This window comes from Panulirus ornatus, chromosome 43, assembly GCF_036320965.1.
Source record: "Panulirus ornatus isolate Po-2019 chromosome 43, ASM3632096v1, whole genome shotgun sequence".
Taxonomy (NCBI): Eukaryota; Metazoa; Arthropoda; class Malacostraca; order Decapoda; family Palinuridae; genus Panulirus; species Panulirus ornatus.
The window spans coordinates 15,128,244-15,155,756 of NC_092266.1; the positions used below are offsets into that span (position 1 = coordinate 15,128,244).

The following is a 27,513-nucleotide window of genomic DNA, read 5'->3' on the forward strand; positions in this document are numbered from 1 at the left end:
AAGGTTCTAATGGCATTACCTGTATCAGTGGGAGTGACGGGTGGATGAGCAGCTGCTTCTGAATGTAATTTGTGTAGGTTTCTTGTGAGCCTCCTGTTCAGGGGTGAGGTTGGTTTATTGTTGAATTTTGAGTAGTGTCCCATGAGTGTGTCTGTGTGTATTCTGTGGGGGCAGGGATGTCACTGTGATGGATCAAAAGTACTTCATGAGCTGAGGCTGGACTGGTGGGGCAAGTGTGGATCTTCTTTATCGAGCGTCAGAGTTGGTAGCTGTGGGTGTTGAAGTCCAGTGTGTTGAGGAAGGAGTGCCATTTTGCTATTTACCTATCAAAGATCAGGTTAATGATGTTTAGATTTGGGATTTGTTCTCTGATTTCTACTGATGGTGCTGTCTATGTGTGAGCTGAGTGCCTGTATAAAGTGTGTAACTTGTTAGAAGGTTGATTATATATTTTGTCCTAAATCCCTTCTGGTCTGTGATTTTTGCTAGCTTGGATGGAGATATGGATGAAATGCACCTAAACTGATTTTTGTAGCTTTGTTTTCATGCAAGTGTGAGAAGACTGGCCAGTCTGTCTTCCTGTATACTGTGTAGGCTCTTCTGGTGGATGGGTGGGGCCAAGTGGAGTGTGGTCAGGATGGGCAGGTGGTCAGAGGTGGTGCTCCAGATGGTCTGTGTGTATGTGGCGTGGTCGGCTACCTAGTCCCGTATCTACCAGCTTAATGTTACACCGTGTACCATCTTCAGAGGACGGAAAGGAGTATAGCCCCGTCGAGGAACTTCTTGCTTTAAAGGTGTCCACCATTTCCCTGCTACTGTTTAAAGCGCAGCCTCGAAACCACAACAGCCACTTTATGTATGTTCAAAAGACAGTTGCAACACAAGCCAAACCTCACTGTCGACGATGTGTATCATACTTACTGTATGTGAGGAGTAAGGCGTCGTCGAAGAGCATTCCGCCTTAAATGAGCCCTACTTACCCTGCTCAGCGCAGACTCAAAGCTGCAACTGCGCCTCAGAAGAGATCCCTGGTTACACGATATATTATATATATATATATATATATATATATATATATATATATATATATATATATATATATATATATTCTATTCGTTATACTTTGTCGCTGTGTCTCGCGTTAGCGAGGTAGCACAAGGAAACTGACGAAAGAAATGGCCCAACCCACCCACATACACATGTATATACATACACGTCCACACACGCACATATACATACCTATACATCTCAACGTATACATACATATACACACACAGATATATGTATATATATATATATATATATATATATATATATATATATATATATATATATATATATATATATGTTGACTTATATAACATGTAATTCATCTCTTTTATCGCCTTTTTTTAATTCCCCGTCGACCACTGGCGATAATTACTTTCCTCTTCGCTCAGGTTTACGTCGAAAAAAAAAATAAATAATGATACTTAATGATATAAACAGTAAGAAAAAGAAATGTTCTAACGCAGATATGAATTGGAGGAAAAATGATCTTGAAACACGTTGATAATGACTATGTAACACTGAATTAACCAGCGATATAAGCAAGAATTAACCACCGATATAAGCAACAATTAACCAGCGATATAAGCAAGAATTGAGCAGCGATATAAGCAAGAAATGAGCAGCGATATAAGCAAGAGCTAAGCAGCGATATAAGAAAAAAATGAAGCAGCGATATAACAAATAACTAACCAGCGATATAACGAACAATTAACCAGCGATATGACAAAAAAAAATCTGCCTGCAATATAACAAAAAATTAACCAGCGGTATAACGAGGACTTAATCATCGATATAACAAAAGGTTAATCAGCGATATAACAAAGAATTAACCAGGTATATAACAAAGAATCACCCAGCGATATAACAAAGAATTAACCAGGTATACAACAAGGAAATACCCAGCGATATAACAAAGAATTAACCAGGTATACAACAAGGAATCACCCAGCGATATAACAAAGAATTAACCAGGTATACAACAAGGAATCACCCAGCGATATAACAAAGAATTTACCAGGTATACAACAAGGAATCACCCAGCGATATAACAAAGAATTAACCTGCGATACAATAATTAACCAGTGTAATGGCGGTCTCATTAGCGTTCGTTAAAAAAGCGCAACAAGAAAAATAAGATTACAACGAATATCCCCCTCCCCTTTCACCCACCCCTTCCCTTCCCTTCCCTTCCCTCCCTCACGACCCGCCCATCACCCCCCTCCCTCCCACCAAGCTGGGAAAGAACTGGACGCAGGCAATTATAACCAAAATATCAGAGTAAAACTCCAGACAATTTTCGGCAATTCTCTGGCCCAAAATAGAATAAAAAAGTAGCGGTGGGAGCCCCACGTAACATATCGGGCCCGTCCATCAATGGAATTGCGCTTGATGACGCGTGCCCATATAATCTTAGCCGAGAAATCTGATGAATAACGGAGGGAGAGACGAAACAAATCCAGAAATTAACGAAATTCGAACACACGATTGGCAGCGGGCGTGGAGCGGACACCACGGAGAGGAGCAGAGAGCAGTAATCATTGCCTCTAAATGCCTGTCTGTTCTCTGCTTATTACAATGCACCAAGATTTAATTGATAGTTGGTGATTTAACGCAGTTTGACATGCAATGACCGCGCTGCTGGATGCATGGGGGGGGGGGGGGGGCTGCCCTGACCTCGTTAGGGCGCATCCGTCTCCGATGACCGAACCCGAAGGGGGATGTACGACAGGGGCGAGTCCGAGGGTCGAGACTCGAGACCCCTCGTGGGGCGTCTCGAGGTCTTGCTGTGACGGGCGGGGTGGCGCTCGAGGACGTGGTCGTTGTAACGAGGCTACCACTGTGTGATGGTAGCTATTTTCGATTCTTAATTACCAAAGTAATTTATGACAACCTCGATACGGTGATCCCGTGTGTAATCTTTCTGGACATAACCGATGCATATTTTATTTTTCCCTGAGTTTTATTACGTGATTTCAGACGCTCGACCGTCTGGTCCTCTGGTCATACAACGAAAGCTGTTCGTATAGCGAAGAGTCCGTTATAGCGAGGGTAGGGAACATGTCTTTAATTCAGCTATATTTCCGCTGCCATGGAGTCCAGTGTCTAATTGTCCGGTGTGTGTGTGTGTGTGTGTGTGTGTGTGTGTGGAGGGGTCGGCTGGTAACCAGCCTGGGGTCAGGTAAAGAGGGAGGGAGCCGTGCAATGTTTCACACTAACTTGCCAATCACCCACACGCTAACACACCCAGACACTCATTACGACCATCCACCGGCTTCTGATTCGTCTGAATGATAACCCCCCCCCATATTTCAGGACTGATAAGTATTAGCTTCTGATTGGTCACGGCGATAACAAAAGTATCCCTTACTCCTGGAGGCGTGGGTGAGGTATGGTCATGGAGGCGAGGTGCGCCGGGAACATATTGGTCGACAGCGAGCGAGAGAGAGAGAGAGAGGCCCAATGGCGGAGCTGTCGTGCGGAGACCTGGCTGGGTCTGGACGACACACACGCTGGCGACGCGGGTCGGTCTCTCGTGGCGGGGCGATGATGTGTGGAGGTAAGGCAGGGGCAGGAGAGGTGAGGCGCCGGCTTATATGAACACAATGAGTGTGGCGACTAAGCACTGTATGTTTACATGGGGAGGGCCAGGTAGGGCTAGAGGCTTGGAGAGGTCGGGGGTTACGTAGGATGGGGAGAGTAGTAAGGGGGAATAGACGGTGGATAGTTGGGCGGGTTATGACTAACATGCGACGGTGGTGGGGAGGAAAAGGGCTAGCCACAGTGTTGAAGAAGAGTCGGCTAGGTTCAAGTGGAGGCTAGAAGGGACGGAGCTGGATTACATGGAAAGGTGAGATAACGAGAGATCTTATGGTCTATGACGAGGTTATCTGCTGGAGGACAGTACATGGAAAAGACAGATAACAGAAGACCTGATGGTCTATGAGGAAGTTAGATGGAAATAGGATAGTAAAGTAGATGACTCTTCCCCACTGAACACTATAGATGGAGACAGGATAGTGAAGCAGAAGGCTCCTCCTCACCCACCGATATAGATGGAGACAGGATAGTGAAGCAGAAGGCTCCTCCTCACCCACCGATAGAGATGGAGACAGGTGAGTAAAGCACAAGGTTCCTCCCCTCTCTCTACTATAGATGGAGACAAGATAGTTAAGCAGAAGACAGAATGTAGAGGATTGAGGTTCAGAGGAAGAAATGGAGTGAGGGAGACAGAGAGAGAGAGAGAGGGAGGGATGGGAGGAAGAGTGTGAATGAGAACGCAATCGAGGTGCTCAGATTACTGTGGTTGTGTCGGCGGTTGCACGAACGAGCGGTGCCGCGTAACCTCTCAATAAGACCTCTGCCAGAAGCCCTTGCCATCCCCGCCTGCTGGAGGAGGAGGACCTGCCTGACGGCGCAATTAGGACCCTGTCTGTCAAACGCCCCCGACCCTCCCTCCCTCCCTCCGCCTGACATCACCCTGTGTGCCAACCATCACTTCCACTCATGCAACTGTAGTGACGATGTTTCTATTGCACTCCAGCCCACAGCAATGTGACCTGACACGTAAGGATAAATAATCATAATATAGGGTTATTAAATGTAATCAAATCATGTACAATACTTTATGATATCAATTACCTTCTTGCAAACTCACTAATTGCATGCATATCCGTTTCACGAAATGAAAAATGCAGCGTAAATGTGGTCATTAGACACAAATTTGCATCCTACCTGACCACTGGTTTTTTTTTTTTTTTTTGGTCAGAAAAGAACATTTTTCATATTTCATTTTTTTTTTCTTTTCTGGGGGTAGGGAAGGTGGGGGGGGGGGGTGAAATCCTACGGCACAGCCCATCCTCCCCCCCATCCCCCCCCCCCTCCCCTCGCTGTAGTCTCCGAGAATCTGTAAATTTCGGTCTATCACGCTCGGCTGTATCGCACTCTGTGGCATAGCTATATATTCATCCGAATGGCTTTCTATAATTAATAGCGCCAGAGACTCGGTGCGCCAATGGGCTTCGAGCGTCCCTCTTGACGGACGGCCAATAGGAAGCGCGCTGAGCGTTTCCGTCGGCCAATCAGCGACAGTTACATAGTCTCCCGTGGTTGCCATGTGTCCACAATCTATGTCGGGATAAAACAAAGACATTCCTCACGTCACTTCCCCTTCTGTGGCCTCTGCCGGGGAAGTGTGGCACAGAGCAGAAAGTTTGGCACAGAAGCTCAGAGTGGGTCACATAGCACAGAGTGTGGCAGAGAGCAAAAAGTGTGGCACAGGTCATAAAGGGTGGCATTGAGCTCAGAGTGTGGTACAGAGCAACACGTGTAGCACTGAGTTCAGACTGCGGTACAGAGCATAGTGTGTGGCACACGGAATACAGTTTGACAACGACAAACCTTCTATATCCTGTAGCATTAACATGGCTAAAACCTCCTGTATCCTGTGGCATTAACATAGCTAAAACCTTCTATATCCTGTAGCATTAACATGGCTAAAATTCTGTATATCCTGTAGCATTAACATAGCTAAAACCTCCTGTATCCTGTGGCATTAACATAGCTAAAACCTTCTATATCCTGTAGCATTAACATGGCTAAAATTCTGTATATCCTGTAGCATTAACATAGCTAAAACCTCCTGTATCCTGTGGCATTAACATAGATAAACCTTCTATATCCTGTAGCATTAACATGGCTAAAATTCTGTATATCCTGTAGCATTAACATGGCTAAAACCTCCTGTATCCTGTGGCATTAACATAGCTAAAACCTTCTATATCCTGTAGCATTAACATGGCTAAAATTCTGTATATCCTGTAGCATTAACATAGCTAAAACCTCCTGTATCCTGTGGCATTAACATAGCTAAAACCTTCTATATCCTGTAGCATTAACATGGCTAAAATTCTGTATATCCTGTAGCATTAACATAGCTAAAACCTCCTGTATCCTGTGGCATTAACATAGCTAAAACCTTCTATATCCTGTAGCATTAACATGGCTAAAATTCTGTATATCCTGTAGCATTAACATAGCTAAAACCTCCTGTATCCTGTGGCATTAACATAGCTAAAACCTTCTATATCCTGTAGCATTAACATGGCTAAAATTCTGTATATCCTGTAGCATTAACATAGCTAAAACCTCCTGTATCCTGTGGCATTAACATAGATAAACCTTCTATATCCTGTAGCATTAACATAGATAAAAACCTCCATATTCTGTGGCATAACATAGCTAAAACTACCTATATCCAGTGGCATTAACCTAGCTAAAGCGTTCTATATCCTGTGGCATTAACCTAGCTAAAACGTTCTATATCCTGTGGCATTAACCTGCTAAAACCTTCTATATCATGTAGCATTAACATGGCTAAAACCTTCTGTATCCTGTGGCATTCACAAAGCTAAAACCTTCTATATCCAGTGGCATTAACATAGCTAAAACCTTCTACATCATGTAGCATTAACATGGCTAAAAACCTCCATATACCGTCGCGTTAATATTGTTATTGCCTTCTATATCCTGAACTTCCCATTCAGCATCGCATACTACGCCTTCCACCTATTCAACATTAAGAACTTACCTACCAAAACTAGAAGTCATGCATAGTCAAGCCATGGGAGACGCCCTAGATTCTCCTATGACAACTACACCTGTAGTACAAATGATGACTGAACTGTCTCCCCCTACGATCATTGACAGGCTCTTTGAAGACTTTTATCTCTCCTGCGGGACCCATGCACCTTACGATCGGGCTCAGCTTAAGCTTAAAGAGATACATAGCCACTGTGCATCCAGTTAGCTTCGAAAAGCTCAGCTAGGAACGACCCAGTGTGTCTTTTTTTTCCCCTCGGGTCAACCTCGGGTTTAAGAAAAGCCCTTGTGAGGGACAGGGGCCCAACATGTGATGTACATACAGGCTGTCGAACATGGCCCCTCATCACATACCGTAACACTAGGGGTGTTAACTCCCCCTTCCCTTCCCTCATTAAAGTTGGATCCTAGCGGACCACCACAGCCGACACACACACACACACACACACACACACACACACACACACACACACTGATGTATTCGTGTCCAAAAAAGAATTGTGTTTAGATCTCCATAGCGTCACATTAGAAACTACAGACACGGCATTGGATGACAGATCCATAAGCTTCTCACACACTGTTCCATCTACTGACGATTCATTACACGAGAGTGGTGAGGTCTGGCATGCATGTGTCATGCACAGCACAGATGGACGTGTCTATGCCGAAAATGGACTGAACAACCGGACGATGACGCTATGGAGTTAGTGAGGGGTTTCCACACGGTACTGAAGAGCCCTGTTAGCATCTCATACCGTCGTAAACTGATTCCAAAGCAGCTCTCAGCTTACTGAACTGATTTACACCAGCGCACGTTACTGTCAACCACATACAGAGTCTAATGAAGACAAAAGGACATAAACTTCCATTGGATTCCCTCTCATATCCGATGCAACCAGCACGATGCTATTGATAAGATGGCCATACAGGTCTGACTTAAGCCACACACACACACACACACACACAACTCTAGCATAACGAGTAATGCTGTTAACTCGCTCCTACGTTGTGATGAATTCCAAGAATTAAATCGGCGCACAGACGCTGAGCGGCCAGGTACCTCTGATGTTAAAGTTTTATTGACAGTTACTTCATAACCAACTCCTCTTACGGGAAGCAAAACTCCAGAACTAGACTACTGTGATACTGTATGAGCCAGGATTAGAATTAAGGTTCAGATATATTTGGCAATCAGAACGGATCCTTACAGTAGATCCTTACCTTACCTAAGTATACCTTACGATGGGTTGGGAGGTCTTCTACTCCCCAACAGCTGGGTCTGAGACCTTACATTACCTTACGCATACCTTGCGATGGTTCGGGAGGCGCCGTACCAGCGCAAAGCTGGGTTTGGAACCCTACCTTACTTTACATATTACCTTACGATGGTTTGGGAGGCCTTCTACCTCCCCCCAACCCCAAAGCTGGATCTGGCACCTTACCTTACCTTACGCATACCTAACGATGGTTTGGGAGGCCTTCTATCCCCCCCCCCCCCCCAGCTGGATCTGGTACCTTACCGTACATTACGCATACCTAACGATGGTTTGGGAGGTCTTCTATCCCCACGTAACCACCACATCCTGGTTGCTCTGCCGTACATGGTAGATATTTGCTCAGGAATTCTTTTGAGGTCTTCGACTGCGTTGCACACCACAGTGCTTCCAGCGGCTGTAGGTAATGCACGAAATGACTTAGACCAACGGATGTTTACGTTGTTCTTAATGTAATCATCAAATGTTACGGTTTCAAGTGACGGTGTTACACAATCTTCCACGCCTTTCGTGCCAGTGAGGAAGTATCCCCCATACGAATTATGAACCAAACGTTGCAAGATCTGCTAAATGCAAGCAGTGCAGCAAGTATTGCGAAATTCTATCAGTTCAAATCCTGACATCCTCTTTCCACTGCACTCTAAGGAGGACATACAGCCTGAGTGCTTTTCAGTCGTACCCAGTCGTCCAGGTATTGCCCAGCGTCAGTGTGGCTCGTGAGAGATCTTTGCACACTGCCTAATTGTACAATTTTTCGCCCGCCCTGAGCGGCAGTGTTACCAGAGAGCAGTACTTTACTGTACAATATCAACTTTAAATCCCATTAGTCTAGACTCTTCTGCTCTCCTCTTTATTTCTCTTCATGTCTTAGAACCTCTGTCTGTGACCGGAGTCTGCGATATGAAAAGAGAAGGTTCGCATAATCCAGCCTACCATTTTTTCTTTTCTTTCTTGAAAGATGCATTGGGTGTTCTGTTGTGTTCGTTGAGGCAAAGGTCATCCTATATGATTTCGACTGAGGTTTTCAAATGGCTTTTTGAAATATGACGGTGTGTGTGTGTGTGTGTGTGTGTGTGTGTGTGTGTGTGTGTGTGTGTGTGTGTTTCTGATATGGTGTTCTGCAGTTTGAATATCATTATCATCTCTTCACTCTCATCCTCATCACTATCGCTTCACCATCACCAGAACACGGCTCACCATCACCAGTAGCCACCGTTACCAACACTTGCGTCATCATCAACAGTACCTGCCATCACCTTCACTATTACCTATGTCTCATTACTAATCACCATCAACACGAATCACGTCACTATCAGCGACAACTTTATCACCATCATCATTATCTTTGCTGACACCCATACACCTCTCACTCTTACCAGCCTCACCTTGGTTTTCTCTGTCACCAGCAACGTCCCCTCGGCTTTCACTATCACCAACAACTCTCCCGTGGCCTCCACTATCACCAACAACGTCCTCTGGGACTCTCATTATCACCAACAACGTCCCCTGGGCCTTCACTATCACCAACAACGTCCCCTGGCCCTCCACTATCACCAACAACGTCCCCTGGGCCTTCACTATCACCAACAACGTCCCCTGGCCCTCCACTATCACCAGCAACGTCCCCTGGGCCTTCACTATCACCAACAACGCCCCCTGGGCCTCCACTATCACCAATAACGTCCCCTGGCTCTCCACTATCACCAACAACGTCCCCTGGGCCTTCACTATCACCAACAACGTCCCCTGGGCCTTCACTATCACCAACAACGTCCCCTGGGCCTTCACTATCACCAACAACGTTCCCTGGGCCTTCACTATCACCAACAACGTCCCCTGGGCCTCCACTATCACCAACAACGTCCCCTGGGCCTCCACTATCACCAACAACGTCCCCTGGGCCTTCACTATCACCAACAACGCCCCCTGGGCCTCCACTATCACCAATAACGTCCCCTGGCTCTCCACTATCACCAACAACGTCCCCTGGGCCTTCACTATCACCAACAACGTCCCCTGGGCCTTCACTATCACCAACAACGTCCCCTGGGCCTTTACTATCACCAACAACGTTCCCTGGGCCTTCACTATCACCAACACCGTCCCCTGGGACTCTCACTATCACCAACAACGTCCCCTGGGCCTCCACTATCACCAACAACGTCCCCTGGGCCTTCACTATCACCAACAACGTCCCCTGGGCCTTCACTATCACCAACAACGTCCCCTGGGCCTCCACTATCACCAACAACGTCCCCTGGGCCTCCACTATCACCAACAACGTCCCCTGGGCCTTCACTATCACCAACACCGTCACCTGGGACTCTCACTATCACCAACAACGTCCCCTGGGCCTCCACTATCACCAACAACGTCCCCTGGGACTCTCACTATCACCAACAACGTCCCCTGGGCCTCCACTATCACCAACAACGTCCCCTGGGCCTTCACTATCACCAACAACGTCCCCTGGGACTCTCACTATCACCAACAACGCCCCCTGGGCCTCACTATCACCGAACAACGTCCCCTGGGCCTCTCACTATCACCAACAACGTCCCCTGGGCCTCCACTATCACCAACAACGTCCCCTGGGTCTCTCACTATCACCAACAACGTCCCCTGGGCCTTCACTATCACCAACAACGTCCCCTGGACTCTCCACTATCACCAACAACGTCCCCTGGGCCTCCACTATCACCAACAACGTCCCCTGGGCCTTCACTATCACCAACAACGCCCCCTGGGCCTCCACTATCACCAACAACGTCCCCTGGGCCTTCACTATCACCAACAACGTCCCCTGGGCCTTCACTATCACCAACAACGTCCCCTGGGCCTTCACTATCACCAACACCGTCCCCTGGGGCTCTCACTATCACCCGCCCCTCTCCCTACCCAGTGGTACTCACTGTCATCAATAAAACAGCACGTCACATCAAATCGTGCAGGCGTCCATCCAAGCTGTGTTTAGGGCCAATGGACGAAAATCTTTTTTTTCTTTTTCTTTTAATATATCTTGCTAACGAACTCAAAAATCCATGACAAATTGTCATGACAATTCTTTGATGTCTTAAGATTACAAACTTCGTGTAATGTCCATGATGTCTGAGTGTTCAAGCATGGACCTCATGTCTTTATCAAGCGTTCGTGATGTACATGAAGGAATATATTGTCTACTGATACTGTGTATATAAACACGCTGGATTGTGCAACAGTTTTACCTTCGCCATATTCATGAAGGCTTCTATAAGTTACGTGTCCCATGCACCTTTCAGAGGATATATATATATATATATATATATATATATATATATATATATATATATATATATATATATATATATATATATATATAATGTTGGTGCTTATTCGTATAAAAGGTGTAAGGTGTTTGGGCCTTCATGATTATCACAAGGGCGTCATTAAGCTGAGATGCCCTAGCAACGTCTCTTCGTTGTACATCAACTGACTTAATTTCTCTCCTGTGTCTCCCCTGATGATGTGATTATTTCACGAAAGTGCACTTGGGAACTTATCGTGTTTCATTTTCCCCGTGGACTCATAGGAATATATATATATATATATATATATATATATATATATATATATATATATATATATATATATATATATATATATATATATATGTTTGTGTGTGAGTGTGTGAATTGCAGCATGCATCTCTACCAGCGCCTGCGGCGCCAAACGAATTTAAACACCAAAATTCATATCTCCTTCAATAAACCCATAATAAAGGTCATTACGATGATAATAACAATAACCCCAGATACTTACAACAAATAAGAAACTGGACTGCAATATTCGGATGTTTTCCCAGGAATAACTGGGACGTGGCTGGGACGCGCGGCTGGGACGATCAGCAGCGAGGAAAACGGAGACATTAATGGCGGTTAAATCAGCTGCGGGGACGAGGTGTTGACGCTTTAGTTACAGGCTATGTCACCCGGCCTCAATTTTTATGATCCTTGTAAATCAAGCGTTCTATTTCATACAGTAGTCACTAATTTGCGTCCCCGCCGCTGTAATATCCTCCAGTCATGCTAATGATACTGTAAGTGTCGATGTATGAGCACTGTTGCCAAAATATGCGGACAATAACACAAGTATTGCCCACGTAACTCGACGGGCGGGCGGGGGTAATTTGGTTATTTTCAGCTTCTTATTTATATAAGTTCCTCTTTTTTTTTTTCTTCTGAAATTGTAATACTTCTCGTCGCTTAACATGAAGACTATAATAAGTAAAAATGGTAAAAAAAAGAAATAAAACACGTTGTACTTTAGAGTTATGCATAAATATACGTATGAAATGATAGCGATGTGGTTAGGTTAGGTATACTTTGATGTTGGCTTGAAGAAAAGAAGAAAAGTATTTATTTACGACAGTAGTATTACGTACGACGTTCCATATAATGCTTGAGTCGACCGTTCGTAAATATACTATGGGCGTGGAGCGGACGCCAGGGAGGGAGGGGTCGTCGTGGCCAGCAAACACACCTGACGCAGGGAGAGTCCGGTGCGCGCGCAGGACACCCACTTCCACGCGTAACAAAAGAAGAACTTCAGCTGGAGGAAATGACGCGTGACTTTTTTGCTCCCATCTTATTATGATCATTTTCTTTAACTGCAAATGAAACTGTTCCTTTTTGGTCTAATAACTGTATACATTTGTCTTCTTTGCATTTCCAAAAGATTCTGTTTAGGATAAAAACGTGCTTTGACAGACTGTAATTAGTGTCTGAACCGAACATTAAAATGAGGATTTGTCGCAAGGTGGATATCAGTAAATGAACATAAACATAGGTAAGTATCATGACATATTGCCTTACCTTCCTAAAGTTATAAAGATAAAGAAAGATAACGCGAAATCAAAATGAGATGTGTCTCTAGCAACCTTTCCCTTGCATAGTATGAAGAACCACCATGGTTCTACTCAATATTATTTCCAGATGAATTTATAAGACAACACAATAATGTCTTAATGTGTTGAAAGCGTACAAAATTGAAAGTGTAAATACAGTACAGCCAAGTTCAAAGCAGGGGATGGGGACTTGTTCTCGTAATAGCAATTTCAAACTTTCGTTTGTTTACGTTAAGAAATAAATGATGTATATTCGTAATAACACATAGAAAATGTGCAAAAATATACAGACGTTTTATACATAATGAGTCTAGGTATGGTTTCAAAATTTTTCGTCACTGCTTAAGATGTCAGTAAGGACTATTATTCGGTTGGTTTGGCATGACGTTAATGACCTTAAATGACCCGGGCAGTTGATAGGCCTAATGCCTAGAAATAACCGATCAAAGAAAAATTAAAAAGACACGTGGATTATTACCTGTCTCCTGCATCTGTATTCATGTATCATTTCAGTCTCCCATTCATCATTCTTACTTAATTTACCTTCCAATTTGTCCTTTGGAGCCAATCTTCTTACATCTCACTAATAGCCTCGTGTAAGACAAGGGCTATATAAGCAGTGAGAGTGTGTGTGTGTGTGTGTGTGCGTGCGGTCTTAAAATTACCTTAAACACCAAAAACTGTTCAGACTTTTAGGTTGGTGGATGTAGTAGCCTGACGGCTTTATTAATGACCCGGGCACTTGATTGATCTCAGACCCAACTGACCAACCAACCAACTCAAGTATTTTGCGAAACATCAAATTACAATGGCGTGATATTCTCCTGCAGTCTTGGATACAAACACTTTTCTATTATTACCATTTGCATTCCTCTTAATAAGTATATTTTATCCACTCGACTTTACAAACATGAACGAGATGTTTTAAGTGACGTATAATGAAACTGGGGAAAAAAAAAATTCACATGAGCTCCTCAGCCACTTATTGAGTATTTCCGAGGTGGTGGCAGCAGGTGGCCTTGCGGGGTACAGTCTTCACCATCGAAGTCCAGTCGATGTATCCGTCTGTCTGTCTGACAATATAGCGTGTAACTCAAGTGAATGGATCGTATACTAGGAATTGTCTGCTGGACACGCTTGGCAAAACTGGTATTCACCCATGGCAGTTCGTATATATATATACACACATGTATGTTTATTTATTTTACTTAGTCGCTGTCTCCCGCGTTAGCGAGGTAGCGCAAGGAAACACACGAAAGAATGGCCCAACCTACCCACATACACGCACATATCCATACCTATACATTTCAACATATACGTACATATACATACACAGACATATACATATATACACATGTACATATTCATACTTGCTGCCTTCATCCATTCCACCGCCACTCCGCCACACATGAGATGACACCCACCTCTCCCAAGTGCGCGAGGTAGCGCTAGGAAAAGACAACAAAGGCCACATTCGTTCACACTCAGCCTCTAGCTGTCATGTGTAATGCTCCACACAACTTTTCATGGTTTACCCTAGGCGCTTCACATGCACTGGTTCAATCCATTGGCAGCACGTCGACCCCGGTATTCCACATCATTCCAATTCACTCTATTCCTTGCACGCCTTTCACCCTCCTGTATGTTCAGGCCCCGATCACTCAAAACCTTTTTCACTGCATACTTCCACCTCCAATTTGGTGTCCAACTTCTCCTCGTTCCCTCCACCTCTGACACATATATCCTCTTTGCCAATCTTTCTTCTCTCTTTCTCTCCATGTGACCAAACCATTTCAAAACCATTTCTGCTCTCTCAACCACACTCTTTTTATTACCACACATCTCTCTCACCCTTTCATTACTTACTCGATCAAACCACCTCACACCACATACTGTCCTCAAACATCTCATTTCCTACACATCTACCCTCCTCCACACAACCTTATCTACACCCCATGCCTCACAACCATACAACATTATTGGAACCACTTTTCCTTCAAACACACCCTATTTTGCTCTCTAAGATAACGGTCTCGCCTTCCACACATTCTTCAACGCTCCCAGAACCTTCGCCCCCTCCCCCACCCTGTGACTCACTTCCGCTTCCATGATTCCATCCGCTGCTACATCCACCCCCAAATATCTAAAGTACTTCACTTCCTCTAGTTTTTCTCCATTCAAACGTACCTCCCAATCTCCTTGTCCCTTAACCCTACTGAGCCTAATAACCTTGTTCTTATTCATATTTACTCTCAGCTTTCTTCTTTCACACACTTTACCAAAATAAGTCACCAACGGCTGTAGTTTCTCACCTAAATCAGCTACCAGCGCTGTATCATCAGCGAACAACAACTGACTCACTTCCCAAGCTCTCTCAACCACAACAGACTGCATATTTGCCCCTCTCTCCAAAACTCTTGCATTCACCTCCCTAACAACCCCATCCATGAACAAACTAGACAACCATGGAGACATCACGCACCCCTGCCACAAACCGACATTGACTGGGAACCGATCACTTTCCTCTCTTCCTACACGTACACATGCCTTACATCCTCGATAAAAACTTTTGACTGCTTCTAGCAACTTACTTACCACACCATATACTCTTAACACCTTCCGCAGAGCATCTCTATCAACTCTATCATATGCCATCTCCAGATCCATAAATGCTACATACAAATCCATCTGTTTTTCTAAGTATTTCTCACATGCATTCTTCAAAGCAAACACCTGATCCAAACATCCTCTACCACTTCTGAAACCACACTGCTCCTCCCCAGTCAAATGCCTCTGTACATGCTTTCACCCTCTCAATCAATACCCTCCCATATAATTTCCCAGGAATACTCAATGTTTCCTTCCGCTACCTCGCTAACGCGGGAGACAGCGGCAAAGTACAATAAAATAATATAGATAATATATAAATGAACAGGACTAAAGTGCAGTGAGCGCGCACCTTGATAGCATACAAAATACCCGCATGACAGTAGGATTCGAACAGCTACCATTTGTATGTGAGTTATGTGGATGTAACGACTAGGCTACGGGCTCCATAAGCTGGTAGCGTTTCTAACTCCACGACAAATGGTAGTGGTTCGAATCCTGCTGTCAAAAGGGCATTCTCTCTCTCTCTCTCTCTCTCTCTCTCTCTCTCTCTCTCTATATATATATATATATATATATATATATATATATATATATATATATATATATATATATATACATATATATATATATATATATATATATATATATATATATATATATATATATATATATATATATATTTACATATATACACACGAGTAAAATGATAATGAGTTAAGCAGAGGCAATCTGACTATCCTTGGTTCTTAGTTCTTCACCTGAAAAATGACTTAAAAGTCTCAATCTGTCCTTCATACTCGACCTATCGACCACTGCAACTCGGGATGGAGCCTTCTGTCATCACCACCATCGAATCTCCAATATTTAGAAAATGGGAATATCTCAGGGCAGACGAGAGAAGCCTACTAACTTAACCATTTAATTCTCCTGAATCCTCTTCTTAGAACCCTCTGTGGTGTAGCGGTCAGTGGTTGATAACTGAGACGCATTCATGGGTCGCCCAGGGATCGAGCCCTCATAGGTTCGAATCCTAGTCGCAGCAGTCAGTCCGCAATTCAACCCAGCTGTTCATCCTCCCATGGGAGTTGGTCGATAGTATGGGTATCTGGCAAAGACTACGGCAATTCTCTCTAGGGCGTGTCAGAGTTAGAACAAATTTGCAACTCTTTATGACTGAAAGCTGTTCAGTAATGTACGTATGACAGTTTCTGTATAAAACTGGCAGAATTTGCATATTCAGAAGTTTGAACTCATACCCTGAATCTCATATTTTTAGTACATTTTTTTAGTACTATGTCTTGCCAGTACAGTCGCTGCTGCTCTCGGTTTTAATAAAATGATAACAGAATTTAGGAAGTATCCAAAGTGTGTAGCGGCGCGCGGTCCTGAGGATGAACAGCTAGGTCGACTGCCCATCAACTGCCGCGACCAGGATTCGAACCCATACCGGCTCGAGTACATATATATATATAATGTGTATGTTGACACAAATGTATGTGGACAGTTGTGATGGATACAGAAAGTAGGGATACAATAGGACTACTGTAGTAGCCTAGGATACAGTAGGGTTACAGTGGGGCCAGAAAATCATACAATTTCGAAGAATCAACAGAAAACGGGAAGCAATGATGCAAGGTAGAAATTTCAACAGAAAATCTGAAATACTCATACAAACTAAAACAATCACCCATAAAGTAACAAAATAATACAAGGTTGAAATATCAACAGAAAACGAAAAATAAGCCTACAAGGTAAAGGTATCAACAGAAAACGAGTAGAGGGGTCTCACCTATCCAGATGCTTGATCACCTCATCATAGGACGCGCGGCAGTTCTCCCACATCATCGACCTGTAAGACACGTGGTGATGGTGATGAGTTGTGATGATAGTGAAGGATATGGTGACATGGGAGTGGAAGTATGACGCGTGGTAAGGGTGATGAGTTGTGATGATAGTGAAGGGTATGGCGAAAGCGGGGGAGCGGGGTGGGGAAGAGGGGAGGTAGGATGGTGAGTGATGACACAGCCAACGTATATAGTGATGATGACATTCCAAGATATGAAGATAAGAGGATAATGGTGAAAGTCCTTCGTTGGAGATGGTGAGATGGTGATGAGGAGTGAAGGGCTGCGATAGCAGAAAGAGTGAAGATTACGGCATCTGGCGAAGATAAGAAGGATAGTGATGGTGACAAGACTGTGAAAATAGATATAGTGATGATAACATAAAGATTTGTGATAAGAAAATGATGAGTTTGGGACAGAAAATGAAAAGAGGATAAGAAGGATAGTGATGGTGATAAGACTGTGAAAATAGGTATAGTGATGATAACATAAAGATATGTGATAAGAAAATGATGAGTTTGGGACAGAAAATGAAAAGAGGATATCTTTATAACGTTACACAGTTGATGAACACAGAAGTACACTCATCAGTTATGAGTTGATGAGGCTTGAGTAATGATAATGATAATTCGTTCGGAACCTTCTACTGTGTTGTGATGAACTGATGGGTCCTGAAGGGTCTCAAACGACCATTTACGATGAGCTTGTTGAAGGTGACCAGATAGAATGATGAATTCTGGTCACAGTGATGAGTTATGAGGGAACATCAGGAGCCTCGATATTCATACTGATGAGTTGTGATGAACGAGACATTTGTTATAGTGATGAACTGATCAGCTGTGATGAACAAGAGACTTGTTATTATAGTGATGAAGTAGAGTTGTGATGAACAAGAGACTTGTTATTATAGTGATGAAGCAGAGTCGTGATGAACAAGAGACTTGTTATTATAGTGATGAAGTAGAGTCGTGATGAACAAGAGACTTGTTATTATAGTGATGAAGTAGAGTCGTGATGAACAAGAGACTTGTTATTATAGTGATGAAGTAGAGTCGTGATGAACAAGAGACTTGTTACAGTGATGAACTAATGAGTTGTGATGAACAACAGCAGTGTTATAATGATGTTATGATCCTGATGATCCTGAGTACGTCGTGGTGTTGGAAAGCGGTTCCTCGGTTGTGATGTCATGCGATTCGTCAGTACTGACAAGCACGACGGAACGACCCATGAGCACGAGGGTACGACCCTGTAAGGACAGTGGTACGAACCACGAGCACGAGGGTACGACCCTGTAAGCACAATGGTATGACCCATGAGCACGAGGGTACGACCCTGTAAGCACAATGGTACGAACCACGAGCACGAGGGTACGGCCCTGTAAGCACAATGGTATGACCCATGAGCACGAGGGTACGACCCTGTAAGCACAATGGTATGACCCATGAGCACGAGGGTACGACCCTGTAAGCACAATGGTACGACCCATGAGCACGAGGGTACGACCCTGTAAGGACAATGGTACAACCCATGAGCACGAGGGTACGACCCTGTAAGCACAATGGTACGAACCATGAGTACAAGGGTACGACCCTTTGAGCACAATGGCACGAGCCTTGTTAAGCACGGCGGTACGACCCTTACGTGTGATGGCTTGGTCCTTAGTGTCAGGCCCTTATATCCAAGAGTCGTACCTTCGTGACCAAGGGTCGTACCGTCGTGCCCAAGGGTCGTACCGTCGTACTTAAGGGTTGTATCTTCGTATTCAAGGGTCGTACCGTCGTGCTCTATTGGGTGGTCGCACCGTCTTACTTAAGGGTTGTACCTTCGTATTCAAGGGTCGTACTGTCGTACTTAAGGGTTGTACCTTTGTGTTCAAGGGTTGTACCGTCGTGTTCAGGGGTCATTTTGTCGTGCTCAAGGGTCATACCGTCGTGCTCTATTGGGTGATCGTACTGTCGTACTTAAGGGTTGTACCTTCGTGCTCAAAGGTTGTACCGTCGTGTTCAAGGGTCATAATGTCGAGCTCAATGGTCGTACCATCGTGTTCAAGGGTCGTACCATCGTGCTCAAGGGTCGTACCATCGTGTTCAAGGGTCGCACCATCGTGCTCAAGGGTCGTATCATCGTGCTCAAGGGTCGTATCATCGTGCTCAAGGGTCGTACCATCGTGTTCAAGGGTCGTACCATCGTGCTCAAGGGTCGTATCATCGTGCTCAAGGGTCGCACCATCGTGTTCAAGGGTCGTACCATCGTGCTCAAGGGTCGTACTATCGTGCTCAAGGGTCGTACCATCGTGCTCAAGGGTCGTATCATCGTGCTCAAGGGTCGTATCATCTTGCTCAAGGAGTGAAAAAAAATTCATGAAAGTCTTAGTATCATGTGGTGGAGTAGTGATGGGGGATGGGTGTTGGAGTGATGGTGGTAGGATGGTGTTGGAGATTGGAATGGAAGTTGGTTTGTTGGTGATTACCACAAGGGTAGAGGAGATAACAGGGTTTGTGGAAGTGGTTTTGTTGGTGGTGGTAGATTCGGGATTGATTCTGGAGGGGGTAGATGAATTGATTCTGAATGGGTAGATGGGTTGATTCTGAAGGGGTAGATGGGTTGATTCTGAAGGGGTAGATGGGTTGATCCTGGAGGGGTAGATGGACTAGTTCTGGAAGGGTAGATGGATTGATCCTGGAGGTGTAGATGGACTGATTCTGCACGGGTAGATGGATTGATTCTGGAGCGGTAGATGGATTGATCCTGGAGGAATAGATGGACTAGTTCTGGAAGGGTAGATGGATTGATTCTGGATCGGTAGATGGATTGATCCTGGAGGAATAGATGGACTAGTTCTGGAAGGGTAGATGGATTGATTCTGGAGCGGTAGATGGACTGATCCTGGAGGAATAGATGGACTAGTTCTGGAAGGGTAGATGGACTGATTCTGGAGCGGTAGATGGACTGATTCCGAAGGGGTAGATGTACTAATTCTGCAAGGGTAGATGAGTTTATCATGCAAGAATACTTGGTTGTAGGTTGTAAAATAACAGGTATGAGGATAGCATTGGACAACACACACACACACACACACACACACACACACGCGAGGATAACATTTTATTACTGCGAGTTGTGAGGTGTTGGGGGGGTGGGGTTGAAAAGATGGCTAGTAATACAGTCTGTACTCTCTCTCTCTCTCTCTCTCTCTCTCTCTCTCTCTCTCTCTCTCTCTCTCTCTCTCTCTCTCTCTTCTCTCTCTCCCCCCCACGTATGAGTACAGTGTGGCTAATTATAGACACTGATACCAGACATGTTTACTGTCTGGCCCGTCTCCTTAACATTGGCTAATGGAACTTGCTTCTCTCAGGGCGCCAGGGCGACGGGGGTAGTCTCTCTCTCTCTCTCTCTCTCTCTCTCTCTCTCTCTCTCTCTCTCTCTCTCTCTCTCTCTCTCTCTCTCGCTACAGCTCAGTCCGGGAGTATAATCACCCTAACTGCTTGTTAAAGGACAGTCAATATGCTTGGCGTCCATACGTACAAGACCCTTGCTGGCGATGCCGGATCGATCGTGTGATGAGGTGAGCCAAGAACCCTTCGCTGTAATCTGTCGCTGACAGAGAGACGGCCCTTGTGACATGAGCTAACTGAGGTGCGCGAGGTCTGTGCCCTAGTCGTTTGGTCGTGGTCTGTACCTTGACGAACTTCGTCAGATGATGAGATCAGGTGGGGGTTGAGGGAGGTGGGGGGGTTCGAATAAACACTTAAAACTAAACATTTGTTCTGAGGTCTTATGTGTGCGTGTGTGTGTGTGTGTGTGTGTGTGTGTGTGTGTGTGTGTGTGTGTGTAATCATGTAAGGACACTAGACGTAGAGGGAATTCTAAACTCGTAGAAGGAGGCCATCTCATGAACCTCCTCTACCTATCATGTAACTTTTGGAACATATGTATGTTGTCGTCACCTAATCTGTTTGTCCAACACTCTTATGCTGTGTGCGTGTGTGTGTGTGTGTGTGTGTGTGTGTGTGTGTGTGTGTGTGCGTGTGTTACATAAAGCAGGAATATGTCGATCGACATCAAGGTGTGGTGGAGGGACCTTCTTACATCCTACATTCTACACCATATGACCAACTGGTCCCGTACACCTCCACCAACACACACACACACACACACACACACACACACACACACACACCACCCCAGGCCACAGCTCCGGGATGTCAACAAACACCCTCACAACCTACAACAAACACCCTCACAACCTACAACAACCTTACGTCATGATACACCAGCCCTGAACGTGGACGTTGTCATTTGGAAGTCGAGGACGCAGAGTCAAGCGTCGCAAAACATATTGGAACTTGCTTTACAAAAGAATTAATCTGGTGCGTTCCAGCTACCAAGGACGGCGCATTAATCCTTAGCACAGAACAGCCGGTTATATGAATTCCTTTTACGGATACCACTCACCGTGCAATATCCGGATGTGGGCCGTTCTTGAACGGGTGTTCGGCTGCATGTGTGGCCCATGGTGCTGGATGGGGTGGGAGCGGGAGGCCGGCATGGGCCAGCAGCGCCGGGTGGGGCATGCCTCCGTTGAGGGCCATATACTGAGCCATCAACCCCTTGGGAGGTGGGTTGTACCCGTTGGAGAGCAGAGGTGACTTCTCCATCTCATTATCTGCGCGAGTCAAGAGGCAAAGGTTAGTGAGTCGTTGTTGAGTCAGCCACCCTGCTGGTGGCTTCCGTGAGTCGTGTGAGAACTGGTTACTCATTAAGTCATCATGCAATCTTATGAAACTAACTTGTCACACACACAAGACTGACTGAACGCACGGAGGGCGTCGGAGGAAACCCCCACACACACCCAAAAGTAGAGAATTCACTCTTTCCCCTTCATTCTAACCCGTGTTCAAATTCAAAATCCAGTGGGTTCATATGTAATTTGAACACAGGTTGAACTAAAAGGTCATTTGTGAATGCCTTGCTTTTTTTTTTGGGGGGGTGTCCGAGTTTGGTGATGGCTGGGCCTGAGTGAGCTTACCTGGAACACCACCGTTTATGAACGGGGGAAAGTCCCTAGCGTCCATCCGGGTCTTCTTCAGCGCCATGAGTGCCTCGGGGGAGAGGTGTGGGGGTGGCAGTCCACCTGGACCGAGGGGGCCTGGCAAGCCACCCATGCCCATGATTTCGTGGGGTCGTTTCGGAGGTCGTCCCGGCCTGCGGGGAGGAGGATGACAAACAGATGTCAACGCTAGTTGGCTCAAGAGTCGTACATCATGCACGTCCGGCCGGGTTATGACAAAGCTACGGATAATAAAGAGATATTGGGTATTTGTTAGCTATTGTTTATAGTGTCTCCATTCTCAGAGAGATGGTGTCATTGTAGGTCTCTCTGTCAAAGAGCATTCCCTATCTAAAAGATATCTCTAAAAAAAATATCTCTATCTCTGGGGTTAAACATCCTGGGTTGGCTGTGTGGGCCGAATACCCAGGTCCAGGGGTCGAACCCGGGTGAGCCCTTGCGTGACTCATGGTCAGCAACGCTAACGGAAGGCCGCGTAATACATCAGCCTTGAACCGCCTTGCTATAAAGTCTTTAGATTTGCTTTAGTCACTGTTATCATCATGTAATATACAGTATATATATATACAGTATACATATATGTCCAATAGTCGTAATGCATTGTCCAATCCCTAAAGCATGAGGGTACGACGCTTGAGCACAATGGTACGGCCCTTGAACACGATGGTACGACCCTTGAGCACGGCGGCTCAGCCCTTTATCATCATAACCTGACCTTTGACCTGACAGTAAAAAGAGTCCTGTTCTTGTACTGTACTGACTCTATACACTTCATCTTACTAATACAGTCATAGTATATTGTCTATCATCTCTCTGTATATAACACACATATTCGTCTAATATGTCTCTATATAATATAGTCACACAGCCATGTAGCATTATAAGTTTCCCCCTTGAGAAATGATCAAGATCACACTACATCATACACCTATGGATATACTATAGTCATATTTGTGTGGTCATACTACAGCATACTATTTACATATGAGCTATATTCCACTATAGAATTACCATAATGCATTATTGAACATATGTCATCAATATGAATAGGTCATATAACTAACTAAAACGTATCTGTACATAATATGGTCATATTGGACTAATATGTGCTAATACATCATACAGATATATAATATGGCCTACAGTGAAGCACTTCAATCATACAGTGTGCACTACATCACAACCCTCCACTTCACACTACAACCTTCCACTCTACACTACATCATAACTCTCCACTGGACACTACATTATAACCCTCTACTGTATAGTACAACACAACTATCCACAGTACATCACATCAAAATCCTCCACTGTACACCGTATTACAACCCATCACTCTACACTATATCATAACCCTTCAGTGAACACCACGTCACAACCCGCCACTGGAAACGATATCACAACCCTCCACTATACTCTACAACCTTCCACTGCATATTACATCATAACCCTCCACTGCGACACATCACCCTCATTGGACACCAATCTACAACCTCCGAATGTATAACAAAACCTTTTTTTACTGCAGACTATAACACCCTTTCCACTATGTACTGCTGCACAACCCCTCACCATACAACTACAACACAATCCTCCACTGGACACAATTCAAACCCACAATCCTGAAAGGTCAATAAAGAATTCATTCAGGAAACGAATAAAGTGCAAGAGGCGCGCACTATCATAGAAAACATAATGCCTGCCTCGAGCCAGAGTTCGAACCGCAACAATCTGAAACCCCCCACACAAATGGTAGGGGTTCGAATCCTTCCTGTTAGAAGGCATTATGTGTTCAATGAATTACTGTGGAAAAACATCTTAGAATTCTATTTGCTTTCATTCCAATTTCATTAATTTGTATATAAAGTATAAATAATACTTAAGAATATATATGACTACAGAATTTATTGAATATGGTACGACCACTTTTGTCCTGTATCGAATGATTACCGAAGGTACGACCTCTTAGCATGGCGGTACGACCCTTGAGCACGACGGTACGACCCTTAAGAACGAAAGTATGACCTTTGAGCACTACGGTAAGATCTTGAGCACGAAGGGACGATTCGTACACGACGGTACGACCCATGAGCACGACGGTACGACTCTTTAGAACGAAGGTACGACCTTTGAGCACGACGGAACGACCTTAGTTCTTAGACCTTATCCTTAACTGTCGTACCGTCGCGGTGAAGAAATTCATGTCGTATGATATATATATATATATATATATATATATATATATATATATATATATATATATATATATATATATATATATATATATATATATATATATATATATATATATATCTTTCTTTTTCTTTCATACTATTCGCCATTTCCAGCGTTAGCGAAGTAGCGTTAAGAACAGAGAATTGGGCCCTTGAGGGAATATCCTCACCTGGCCCCCTTCTCTGTTCCTTCTTTTGGAAAACTGAAAAAAAAAAAAAAAACGAGAGGGGAGGATTTCCAGCCACCCGCTCCCTCCCCTTTTAGTCGCCTTCTACGACACGCAGGGAATACGTGGGAAGTATTCTTTCTCCCCTATCCCCAGATATATATATATATATATATATATATATATATATATATATATATATATATATATATATATATATATATATATACATATATCATTGCCGCAAAAATATTATATACTGGATCCCTGACTGTCGTATTCCATATAAACGGTTACATAGCAGTTCACCGAGAGTCTCTTACTTCGCAAAGTGAAATTTTACAAACAGACACATACCCTGAGAGTCTCTTATATACAGACTGAAATATCACAACTCGTCTTATTGTTATAAGACTCTTAATCCTCCGTCTGGGAGGTTGTGAAACTCTGAGCCATTGTGTGGGTACGTGTGTTGTGTTTATGTATCAACTCATCTTTAATCTCGCGGCGGGTGACTTTCAACTCTCGCTCTGTTGATTCAGGTATAACTTACGTGGAAAATAGAGACATTAAGAGTATTGTCAAGTCTGATATATATTCATATTTCCCCCCCCCCCTCTCCGTGCGTGCCATTCGGCCACAAAGGACTGAGAGAGATGGCTTGGGAGATGGTCGTCGGTTCAAAAATGGCTGCCATTGTTTACAGGTTTCTACTGCCATCTAGTGTGAACCATCGGAACTGCTGGCCAGTGCTCTTAACATGGGCAGGATTTGTATCCTGCTGGCCTCTACAGCTTTCAGTATTTAAGGCTACATTTTGGAGGACGTGGAATATTTATTCCCACCCCACCCCACACCTTGCGAGGTAGCGCCAGGAAACAGACGAAGAGAGGCCACATCCGCTCACACTAATGCTCTAGCTGTCATGTCGAATGCACCGAAACCACAGCTTCCTATCCACATCCAGGCCCCCACAGCCCTCTCCATGGTTCATCCCCAAACGCTTCACATGCTCTGGTTTAGTCCAGTCACAAGCACGTCGACCCCAGTATACCTCATCGTTCTAGTTCAGTCTATCCCGCGCATGCCTTTCACTCTCCTGCATGTTCAGGCCCCGATCACTCATGATCTTTTCACTCCATCCTTCCACCACTCATATGGTTTCACCGATCTCCTCGTTCCCTCCACCTCTGACACATATATCCTCTTTGTCAATCTTTCCTCACTCATTCTCTCCATCAGACCAAACCATTTCAGAACACCTTCTTCTGCTCTCTCAATCATGCTTTTTTTTTTAATACTACAAATTCTCTCTCTCTCTCTCTCTCTCTCTCTCTCTCTCTCTCTCTCTCTCTCTCTCTCTCTCTCTCTCTCTCTCTCATTTTTTTTTTCATTTAACACAGGATCTCTTTCTAAAGGCCTCTGCATCCCAATGCTGAGCTTCTTCCAGTAGCAGGGAAATAAAGCTTCCTTCCAGAGTTAGAGATTCGTTCCTAGACGAAACGTTGCAGCCTCGCCAGCGGTGACTTGTCACTGTAACCTCGAACTGGCGGAAATCCTCCCCTCTCGTTTTTTTTTTCCCCAAAAAAGAAGGAACAGAGAAGGGAGCCAGGTGAGGATATTCCCTCAAAGGCCTAGTCCTCTTAACGCTACCTCGCTAATGGGTAAATGGCAAATATATATATATATATATATATATATATATATATATATATATATATATTTTTTTTTTTCTTTTTTTTGCTTTGTCGCTGTCTCCCGCGTTTGCGAGGTAGCGCAAGGAAACAGACGAAAGAAATGGCCCAACCCCCCCCCCCATACACATGTATATACATACGTCCACACACGCAAATATACATACCTACACAGCTTTCCATGGTTTACCCCAGACGCTTCACATGCCTTGATTCAATCCACTGACAGCACGTCAACCCCGGTATACCACATCGCTCCAATTCACTCTATTCCTTGCCCTCCTTTCACCCTCCTGCACGTTCAGGCCCCGATCACACAAAATCTTTTTCACTCCATCTTTCCACCTCCAATTTGGTCTCCCTCTTCTCCTCGTTCCCTCCACCTCCGACACATATATCCTCTTGGTCAATCTTTCCTCACTCATTCTCTCCATGTGACCAAACCACTTCAAAACACCCTCTTCTGCTCTCTCAACCACGCTCTTTTTATTTCCACACATCTCTCTTACCCTTACGTTACTTACTCGATCAAACCACCTCACGCCACACATTGTCCTCAAACATCTCATTTCCAGCACATCCATCCTCCTGCGCACAACTCTATCCATAGTCCTCGCCTCGCAACCATACAACACTGTTGGAACCACTATTCCTTCAAACATACCCATTTTTGCTTTCCGAGATAATGTTCTCGACTTCCACACATTCTTCAAGGCTCCCAGAATTTTCGCCCCCTCCCCCACCCTATGATCCACTTCCGCTTCCATGGTTCCATCCGCTGCCAGATCCACTCCCAGATATCTAAAACACTTCACTTCCTCAAGTTTTTCTCCATTCAAACTCACCTCCCAATTGACTTGACCCTCAACCCTACTGTACCTAATAACCTTGCTCTTATTCACATTTACTCTTAACTTTCCTCTTTCACACACTTTACCAAACTCAGTCACCAGCTTCTGCAGTTTCTCACATGAATCAGCCACCAGCGCTGTATCATCAGCGAACAACAACTGACTCACTTCCCAAGCTCTCTCATCCCCAACAGACTTCATACTTGCCCCTCTTTCCAAAACTCTTGCATTCACC

At 44.5% G+C, this 27,513-nt stretch overlaps 1 protein-coding gene across 8 annotated transcripts in view; it reads right to left on the bottom strand.

Moving 5' to 3' along the window:
- The window catches only part of LOC139762341 (dachshund homolog 1-like), a 223,882-nt gene that overhangs the window by 60,887 nt on the left and 135,482 nt on the right, over positions 1 to 27,513 (bottom strand). For 6 of the 8 annotated variants that reach the window (XM_071687028.1, XM_071687030.1, XM_071687029.1 and 3 more), the window contains exons 2-4: positions 22,291 to 22,553; positions 21,717 to 21,927; positions 17,204 to 17,263 (exon numbers count right to left, since the gene is read on the bottom strand). In XM_071687028.1, coding sequence (XP_071543129.1) covers positions 17,204 to 17,263; positions 21,717 to 21,927; positions 22,291 to 22,553 — 534 coding nt within the window. The remainder of the gene's footprint in view (positions 1 to 17,203; positions 17,264 to 21,716; positions 21,928 to 22,290; positions 22,554 to 27,513) is intronic. The other 2 variants (XM_071687025.1, XM_071687026.1) reach the window with 1 other exon arrangement.